Source organism: Euprymna scolopes, chromosome 10 (genome assembly GCF_053919585.1).
Source record: "Euprymna scolopes isolate OS-2025 chromosome 10, ASM5391958v1, whole genome shotgun sequence".
NCBI classification, from domain to species: Eukaryota; Metazoa; Mollusca; class Cephalopoda; order Sepiida; family Sepiolidae; genus Euprymna; species Euprymna scolopes.
In genome coordinates, this window is record NC_136491.1 from 148,333,439 (window position 1) to 148,344,304 (window position 10,866).

The 10,866-nt window shown below is 39.0% G+C and overlaps 2 protein-coding genes across 2 annotated transcripts; both read right to left on the reverse strand.

The window, feature by feature from the left end:
* Nucleotides 1–6,762: 6,762 nt before the first annotated feature.
* On the reverse strand, nucleotides 6,763–7,572 carry LOC145286556 (ATP-dependent DNA helicase PIF1-like). The gene has a single exon (XM_080135443.1). The coding sequence runs from the start codon at nucleotides 7,570–7,572 to the stop codon at nucleotides 6,763–6,765; it is 810 nt and encodes a 269-aa protein (XP_079991569.1).
* Nucleotides 7,573–7,677: 105 nt separating this feature from the next.
* Nucleotides 7,678–10,410, reverse strand: LOC145286557 (uncharacterized). The gene has a single exon (XM_080135444.1). It carries the CDS (start codon nucleotides 10,408–10,410, stop codon nucleotides 7,678–7,680), a length of 2,733 nt encoding a protein of 910 aa, XP_079991570.1.
* Between the last annotated feature and the right edge of the window lie 456 nt (nucleotides 10,411–10,866).

Consider the following 10,866-nt stretch of genomic DNA (forward strand, 5'->3'; position numbering starts at 1 on the left):
ACTTATTATTCGTTCTGTTACTATAGGACGGTCCTCCTAGCAAATTATATCATGCTTTATGTTGGTGGGAACAGTCATGGGCATTAGATCTTTCTGTGAAAGGGGAATTGATATTGCATTTGTTCTTTGTTAAGTGGTTATATTGCAATTTCGTGTCTTTGGTTGATATAGCATTGTATATTTTCTGTTATCACTATACTCACATGCATTAATGTCCGCCTTTATGCATAGATCCTTCTAAGTTTTACCATCTATATTCTAGAGAGTTATTGCTGTATCTGTTGAGTTGTGCGAATATCATCCAAATAGTTATTAGCTCCTCTTTTAACGATTAGCATTTTTTATATCGTCCTATCAGTCATTACTTTCTTGTCGAGTAAGTATATGTAATTTGTTAATATTTGGGCTGTTTTCGCCAGTGGGAGGGATTATCGTATCCCAATGGTAAACTCCTTTCCGGCTCATGCCAAGCGAATACCGGTCAATAAGGTGTTGATCAGAGTCTCCGACGACATTTAGGAGATTGAGGATGCTCTAAAATCAGTTTTGATTGACCTCGAGTTGTACAGATTTGAAACTGACATCGCGAAGCTGAAATATACACGACTCCTTGACACTGGGGTATTACACGTTTCCATATGGAAAGATCGTGAGTCTTAACCATAAGTGCTTGTTCACTATGAGATAAGAAACAGGAACAAAAATGGTCAAAGTCTTTTCGATTTTTGTTACTACCTGATAAAGCGCGCGATTAGCAGGACCTGATCATTAACATAACGGAAATTATAAACAACTTCTGCAATACCAGAGTTTAGCACTTTATCGATTGTGACACTGACCATTTACTTGTGTCACGGGTGAAAATCACTCCCAAAAGCCCTCATTAATCCTTATAAGCATTAACACTAGTCAGACCACATTCCAAATTTATCCAGTTCTTCCAGGGGACTCTAACTAACAACCCAACACAAGGTAAACTGACAAATTGAACTCCCTTTACAACACAATCAAGAACATTGTGGTCGCCATGTACACGAACAAAGACTGGTTCGGGGTCAGTGTTCCCACCCTTTACCATGTCCTCAAAGCGAAGGTGGGTGTATTGGTCAAGTACAACAATGGATCCAACCAGGAGAACTTCCATTCCATGATAGAAGCACTAAGCAAATCTCAGCAAACTGCACGCCGCTGTGCAAACGACTATTGGCGAGCCTGTCAGACAGAATCCAAATAGCCTTCTAGTTCGGCAATATAAACGGCAGTTATGGAGGCATCAAGCAGGTAACAAACAAGCCAACTAAAAATCTATGCAACTAAAATCCAAGTCTGGTGCAGTAGCTTCAGACATAGATAAGCAAATAGGGGTATACTTTGACATTACTTAGATATCTATTCGAGCGTGTATTATTTTCAATGAGGCCCTGGGTAAAATCGACGACCGGCCGTACTCGAAGACTTTGACTTATCACACATTCGATGAGCTTAACAAAGCCGTAGATGCACTTGCAAATAAGATTGCTCCTGGCGATGATAGCATATCTCTTGAAATAGTCAACTGTTGCAAGCCGGCCCTCATCGAACCACTATGAGCTCCTGAGCCTCTATATGGAGGAAAGGAATGTTCTATACGATAGGCGGAACACGAAGATTAACACTGTATAAAAGCAAGGGATGTTGCACTGACTGTAACAACTAACGTTTCAGTGTGAGTTTAGAAGCTAGAGATCAACTGTGGATATAATTTTATCTATTTGTCAGCTCCAGAACAAATGCCGCGAGCAGCAGATGCCTTTCTACATAGCTTTTATCGATTTACCAAGGCGTTTGACATGGTTAGAAGAAAGTGTATTTTAGTCCTCCTTGACTGCTAACAATCATCTCTTCGTTCCAGGAGGACATGCAGAGTATTGTGAGCTTTGACAGGGAGATTTCTAAGACTTTCTTAACCCAGAGCAAGGTTGTGTACTTGCATCCTTTTTCACTTCGCCTGAAGTTTCCGTTTAACAACTCTACAGAATGTATACAGCAACATAACAGAAGTCATTTTAAAACATGTCCAAGAACAAATTCCGCACAGTAATCATCAGGGCGTTTCTGTTTGCTGTTATCATCAGTCATGAGATTGGGCGACGCTTCAGCAGCATATCTTATTAAACAACAGGTGGCACACACAAATTCAATACATCTAGGCTAATAGTCACTATTTTATCTAACTTTTTACCACCATTTTAGAAAAATTCAGTCGTGATAATAAAATACTACATTGCATCCTAGATGCAACCCACTACAATCGTAACATCTTTAGAGGAAGGAGACCTATTTTTCTCTCTTAATATTTAGTCCTACCACTGCTTCCACTGTCACCATGACAAAATCCACATGTCTTACAGATTCTGGGATTACACCGACTGTAACTGGCTCATAAATACATAGAGCTAACATAACCTTTCGCATGTCCGATCATAAATGATAAAGGCTCATTTGGTTAATCCATCCGGAAACTAGAAACAGTCGCTTACTAACATTCAAATATGGCGTAACTAAAGCACATAATATTTTGCCCGGTGTCAAGTTCATTTAATGCACAGGCCATTAAAATTATGTAAGATCGAACAATACAAGAGAGAGAAAATTATTAAACGAACGTTAAATAACTCATTTACTTGCTTTCTTTTTAAAACCCTCTATTCACTATAACAATCTCCTTCGTCGTCCCCATCGTCAAAACCAATAAAAAATTACACATCTCTTGCGATACAGTTTGTATACTATTATACCGATTACGTGTGGTTGCTGATGTTTTAAACCGACCCATTTCTTGCTTATTTATATATGGAAGAGTTTATCTTTTATATAAAGATTTAAAAAGAAAAGCTAAAAATGTAAATGTAAAAAATATGGTCGTTCATTTTTTAATTAGTTTATCTTTTTCCATGCGATTTGATGACATTTATAGATTGTTCTGTATTATGATAATGAATATCGAATGTAAAATTGCAGGCGATAAATATTTTTATGTACAAACGTTTAGGTGTCGCACTGATACAAAGAAACGCACGTGCGCGTGATGTTCGGCTTATGGCAATACTCTTTGTCAGCGACAATTTTTATATGTATTATTTTACAGATTACCCGAAAAACTATAAATGTCGTCACATTAAGGCGAATGTGAATGGCGATGAGAAACGAACAATTTAACTTCTTTTTAACCTTGCGCATAACATTTACTATCTAGAAAATCTGGCTATATTAAAGATGTTTATTGTGGATTAAATTTAAGAGGTTAGCTCCAAAATATTAGTGTTCTATATTATTATACAGAAAAGAGAAAATACGGAAGTTTATTGAACGAAATAAAACGGACTTATTTTTCGATAACAATTTTATTTCCGCGACATATTTCTTTTTATAATCCAAACTTTTAATATATAAATATATAAGAAACACATCGGTTTAAAACATCACCAATCTACATAAGCACACTATAAGTTACAATAAAGACATGTAAAATACTGTTTATATATTTACGCACACACTTATTCTTTTTTTTTTCAATTTTGGTTTTCTGTTCGTGATAGTTCGCATGTAGTTATCGATTTGGTCTTTATTGGACTTTTTTTTCTAAAAGATTTGGCTTCAAATATTAAGCAGAGTCTGGAACCCCAACTGTTGGCACGTTTATCTTTTAAGAATCATTAAAATACACATAACTTTTAGATTTCAAAATGATTTTATAACAAAAAAAGTTGCTGAACCTGCACAATGCGTTCCTTTTATTTAATTTTTCATTGTTCATTTATTCGTAAATGTTTTCAGGCTAAGCGCTTTCGGGCTTATATTTGAAATTATAACGTTCCACTACAGTGAACATTCACTATTTTGCAACTTTCGTTTTTAATGATGCCATTAAAATTTAAATTCTTTTTTTGTGGAACTTTTTGAAATGTTTATGTTGTTTATAATTACACGCTTTACCAAGATAGCTTCAAAAAATTTAAATGAACATTAACAACAGAAGAGAGAAAAATTAAACGGCTAGGGACATCATAAACTACTGACATGGCAAAAAATTGTGTTCCATTTATTAGAACGGTATTATTTTAAATTGCTCCCTGACTCTTACACTCATTAAAAATCCGTCCTTAACTGTCTTTTTTAATCTAGAAATTAAGCCTATACGCGATGATAATTACCGGGAAAATTTCGACAAAGTCCAAATGAAAAAAATTAAAGACTGTCAGAATCACTGGTCAGGTCCGCCGGAGTGTATTTTGGTTGTTTCTTTTCCTAGTGAAAAAAGGTGTCCGTCTGACTAAATGCACTGGGTTATAATTAATATTTAGTCGATTCCTTTACTTCCCTTATGAACTACAAGCTGACGGTACAACTGTTATCTAATAAGAAACACTACCCTAATTTAATTTTAGACGTTATGTGAATGCAGAGGATAATCACATAACATAATCAAATATTCATGTCAAAATGGGGTTATATTATGTTACTTCGTATGTTACTTTCCTAAATATATTACTTCGTACATTTACTTACAGTATGTTATTTCAGCACGGTACATACATTTAAGCCACGGGTGTCTATACCTGCTTTTTTACTGGCCAGTAGTTGCTCAAACTATCAACCGTAATTTAATTGTTTCTCCAGGGAGGGTAAAGGCATTCTTTGACCGGGCAACGCAAGTACACGGAAGCTGCTAGTATGTACGTATATATATATATATATATATATATATATATATATATATATATATATATGTATATATATACATATATATGTGTGTGTGTGTGTGTGTGTGTAAACGTATATATACATAAATATGTTATATACTGGGTACCAAAAAAGCGTATGTTGTGTTGTGGGCGTACCTAAAAGGGATATGTTATATAATGGGGTGTTAAAAAGGGGGTCCGTTGTGTAATGTGCACCATAGAACCATATGTTATATATGTACTTGGGACGAATGTTCACCCTTGTGTATAGACGTGTCATTAAATGCCTATTCTTGCTTCTTCACTATTTGAACCCTAGAATTATGTTGTTGCGGTATAATTCTGAAATACTTATGAGTTAATTTTTCATTTACGGGTGTGTGTGTGTGTGTGTGTGTGTGTGCGTGTGTGTGTGTGTGTGTGTGTGTGTGTGTGTGTCTGTGATACATGCATTTTCCGACATTCACTTTCATGAACGCTAGTTGGTTTTATATAGTTTTTCTTAACTTTCCAGGTCTCAATCGCAGAACAATGGAACGTGTATATATTTGCCTGTGTTGTTACTTCTAGTCTCTATTTCCACACATCAGCTCCCGCTCTAGTGAAGGAGAGGACGACCTGTTAAACCGTCCGCCTTGCTCAAGGTCCAAATTCCAACTCTCCTGCCATATTCAGCTGACCTGATCAGGTCGTAACGTACACGTAGATCCGATCAGCTTACCAGGTACTTCCGGTAAACTTGCTTATGATATGATTTTACCATATTTTGAAAGTTCTTGTCAATATTCTTCACATTCATCTCTCGTCCATCTCTCCAGTTAGAAAGACAGATAGATGGAGATAAAGAGATAAAGAGATAGATAGATAGATATCTCGACGGACAGATTAATAACTAAAAAGTATTTCTTTTGTTCGATATATTTTATAACATATATACATAAACGTACATGTATATATATATATTTATGCACACACACACATGCATATATATATATATACATAATAAGGTCGAGTTTATGTCTGTTTGCTAACAATAAACATGATAGATGATTATATAGCAGATAGTCTCACATAATATAAGCAAATAATATAATCAAATGCCGTTACATAAGATGCATATTGTTTCGATCTGTAAACGCCTGTTATGATCAGCTGCTATATATATATATATACTAGCAGTATTACCCGACGTTGTTCGGGGGGGGTGATTTAATGCCATCTTAATGCTTATTGTCTGTACATTCAGTATTTTTTTTTTGTAATCCTTAAATTATTTTAGTAAAGTTGGTTATATTGACGTCTTACTGATCAATGTAGCTTCCACATCTGATTTGTCCCCTTAGCAGCTATTCTTCCAGCTCAAAACCAAATACTATGGTAAGGTTTTGGGAGCCATGATTTCTTTAACTCTATGCGAAAGAAACCACAGGTTCAATATTGACCATCTATTCGTTTTAAGAATTTATGTCGTTGTAGCTGTATAGTTTTACAATTAGTCAACTATGGCAAAAAATTCCTTACCTTATGTTGCCGGGCATAGTACTTATGCTTGGTTGATGAGGTCTATGTTTTTTAGACCAATGTCTTTGAAACTTCTGAATCACATTTTCACTAATATGTGTGTAGACTGTTTTGCAATTTCTTCAGGATCAGTTGTTTGTTCAATGGACGTTCAAAAAACAGAAAAATAATTTACTGTTGTACTGCTAAAATGTTATTCCATAGCCAATACAATTGTTTAGGGTTGATCAGAATGAATCTAATTATGCAGAGTTGGCAACCAAATAAAGACGAAAGAATTATAAGGACCGCAAATGCTTCTGAATATATTTAAGGGCACTCTAGGTTTTGCCAAATTCATATTTTCACTCTATTTCTCTTTCCATAGAGGTTACTGTGTAAATACATGAAATTGTTTTCATTTTGTTACAAAAAAGAATCCAGGTTAGTGAATTCTTTACTGGGTGCTGGCAAAGCTTTAGAAGGAATAAACACGGTTAATAGAGAGGAGAAATTGAGGTGTAAAATTGTTGAAAAATTATAAAACCTCTTTGTAAACAACATTTTTAGCAAGTGTTTTAGGAGAAAACACAAAGAGTTTGGATTGTGAGCCCACACGTGAGGCAGCTACATAGAGCTGACCGTGAGAAAAACATTGCTCCTGTAAATGAATGCCTGCAACGTCAAAGGTTTGGCCCTGGGATTTGTTGATGGACATCGCGAAGCACAGTTTCACAGGGAACTGTGATCGCTTGAAGTAAATGCCCAGGTCTGAATTTGATGGATATAGGGGTATCCTCGAAATTAGCACTGTCTCTCCTTTTCCACAGCCAGTCAATATTTTGGCCTCGATAATATTAGGTGACAGGGATGTTACCACGAGGCGGGTTCCATTACATTGCTTTGGTGGTATGAGGTTACGAATGAGCATTATAGGAGCTCCAACCTTAAGTCGGAGTATGTGGGGTGGCAGGCCAGGTGGTTCTAGGGAGTTTAGCAACTCCACCGTGTAATCAGCCAGATCAGCAGTATCAGGTGTGCGGTCAATGGATTTATAGACACGTTCCTCTCCCGGGATGAGTTCCAAAAGTCTGTAGTTAATCGCATTGACGGAGGCGTTTTTTGGAGCCAGAATCGCTCTCGTGGCGAGCCAATCAAAGTCCCTGTAGTTTTTCTGAATGTTCTCGAAAACTGCCTGGTATAGGTGGGTTGGCGTTTCAACGATGGTTGATATGTGTTCAACATTTGTGTAATCTTCAGTGTCTGTGGGAGTACGTCCTTCACCAAGTTCCAGAAGTGCATTAGAGAAATTAGCAGCATCTGGGTTGCGGCTAAGGTGGACACGCATATTTGTTGTGAGTTTTAAATGGTGAACTTGATCCCACAGTATCGACGATTTCAGGCATGCTTGAACAGCATCAGCGCGTGTCCCTTTTGGGACAACAGGAAGTGTTTATCGGAAATCTCCACACAGCAGAACTGTTAATCCACCCATGATGTTGTCACAGTTGCGTAAATCTTGAAGGGTCCTGTTCAATGCTTCCAACGCAACTTTGTGCGCCATCGTGCATTCATCCCATACGATGAGTTTGCATCTGCGTAACAAAACAGCTTTATCCGAATTCTTTTCGATGTTGCATGTTGGGAATTCAGTTTGTGTGTAGTTGATGGGCAATTTTAAAGCTGAATGTGCCGTTCTGCCATCAGGGAGTAAAGTTGCAGCAATTCCAGAGGTTGCAACAGCTATAGCGACAGCTCCACTCCGTCGCACATGGGCAAGTATTAATTTGGTGACAAAGGTTTTTCCTGTGCCACCAGGTGCGTCCAAGAAAAATATTCCTCCACGGTTCTGTTGAACATTTTCATTGATCATATGGTAGACGTTCAGTTGTTCAGGCAACAGTTTATGCTCATTCTCAGCAATGTACGCATTAAGTTCTGTAGGTGAGTAGCATATTTCACGCAGTAAATTTAGGCTCAAACTATTCCCTTCATGGCAGATGGGGGCAGGTAGGCCATATGATGGTAAAGTGGAACCACCAATTTCCAAAAGGAGGTTTTCGAGGCAAATTAGCCCTTCATTGTAAATCACTTGGGAGTAGTCTTGCTCCACCGATGTATTCTCAAGTTGGGCTCTTCTGGAAATGTCTTCGGTCATGAAGTTACGAAATTTCATCCATAGATGTTTTGGATCGCTCAAGTCACACCATACTATCATAATTGCAAAGAGCGACCGTAGAGCATGGGGAGATTTGAATAGACTTCCTTCTGTCATGGCGGCATCCCACTGAGAATCGTTTTCAAGTAGTCCCAACTGGGAGCATGCCTCACGGAAGGTTTCACACAGGACGCCATCGACAGTTTTTATGTCATCAAAACTTATAGGGCCACGGACTTCGTGAAGGAGAAGACGAAGATGGAAGCACTCATGTTGACGTGGTGGCACTGTGTAAACTCGCCCGAGACAGGAATCATATTTAACCCCTGGGAAGCCATCGACAGGGTCTCCACACTTCCTGCGAGTCCACTGTTTGTTATTCCAAGTGTAGTAGGAAGGGATCTGTGGATACAAAAGCGTCTTTGCAAACTCATCATGGCCGCATAGTTTGAAGAAGGCAGTAAGCGTAGTTTCTGGTGGATGCTCCACCACCTGATTAGCAGTGCCGGCAGAAAAGTAAACTCTTTGCCCATTTTCAAGGTGAACAGCGAGTTGTATAACTGCAGGATATCTTTGGTGCAAGGGAAATGAGTAAAAATGCCATACACCTTCACCGCAACACAGGAAACGTCCAATGACATGAGCAGATGGCTCGTCTCGAGAACCGTCGCGCTGAACAGCAAACGCTGCAGCATCGCTTCCCTTGTTGATGTATTTGCAGATATATTTAATGGATTTCACTGAGTGACAGAACTCCACATTGATGTGCGATTGGAAAATTTTCGTCAGCAAGGGACAGTACGGTACTATCCATCGGTTATCAACAGTGCTCCGACCGACTATCATCGTATGGCCGCCATCACCTGGACTCCGTCGCCTGTAAAGTGGGTAACCATCACCTCCTGTTTGTGTAGCATTGACAAATCTCCGTGGGTAGCCGCAAGCGCACACCGATTTCTTTTTACAGCATGATTGAGCTTTCTGGCCAGGACCACAGGGTCCATGAACCATCGTTGCTTTGACAATTTCGTAAAGCTGTGGGTCTAATCCAGGATCGGGAATCTCGGCTGAGATAATTTTGTCAATATCAGTGGATTGAATCCGTTCACACAGCCAGATTAAGATATGGGCATGCGGAAGGCCTCTTTTTTGCCACTCTACAGTGAATATGTGGCACCTTACTCGGCCGTAGACTTCACCCTTGACTATAAGATCCATGAGTTTGCACAATTTAAGCCGGAAAACACGGGCAATGAGATCAGGTCGGTCGTAGTGTTCTTGACCCAGAAACAGTTCATCTCGTATTTCTTCCCATGATGGATTGCAGGTGAAGGTAATAAACAAATCCGGTCGGCCATAATAGCGGACGTACGTCATTGCGTCTTGTGTGCGGGCATGCATATAACGCGGGCCACCGATGTATGTGGACGGAAGAATTGTCAGTTTTCCAACAGTGTTAGGGTCAGTTTCATTTCTCATGCCATCGTGCAGATGTATGTATGAAGACGACCGAAGCTGTTTTTGGTGAACCCGAATATATAGGAGCCTTTCAGATTCCATTTTTGCTGCCATGTCGACTATGTATTGTTGCAGAAGAGGTCCACTCCGAAGGAGAGTGTTGAAATCGTCGTCGCGAACCATCATTCTGTATGCGTAATATGCTCTGCATGTAATAGTTTTGGGATTGATGGTCGTTTGTCCCAAGTTTTGTTGACATGGTATGTGAAAATGGTATCCATCGTCACCGTAAGGAAATAGTAGGGGATATTGTAGTGCGTCGTATGATCGATGCATTTCATGTATTCGCTGTAGACGTCCACCCCTAGTATGAATAACTATGTCGCGTTTGTTGTTGTGCTCACCCTGGATGACTGCAGAAACCTCGTTGCAAGTGGGAGCATTGAAGCGACGCTCATGTTCTCCTGTAGGACGTTTGTCTGCGTTAATAACGATGGAAAAATTAGGCAGAGGAACATTCTGTAGTGCATACTTGAAACTTTGAATATATGGGTTCGTTTGGTGGAGCATGTCTTGAAGCTGCAAAACAATACTGAGTTGTCGTCGATCCGAACTGTCGTTTGTCTCGGCTGTAATAGCTAGTCGGTTTTCAGCTTGTTGGACGTAGTCACTTACGAAGTAGAGTTGTAAAAATGATGGTTGTACGGTCTCATAAGTAAAAGGGACCCTATTAGATGGTAGACTTGGCCTTGCACCTTAAATGCGGGATTCCAGCCGCTTTCACGGACAATGTTTGCACCAAATGATGTCATTTGGAAGTAGCAGTTGAAAAGTCGAATGGATTTCCGAAAATATTTAGATTCATCAGTCATGCCCAAAAGTAGGTCTCGCAGTGGTTGAGGTAAAGTCTGTAGGGATGGTAGTTTAACTTTACCCGAAGAGCAGCATAGGCTTGGAGGTTCTGCCGGCCATTTTTTAGCTTTGCAGAATGAACATATGCAATTCATCGAACCAATGCTAAGATCC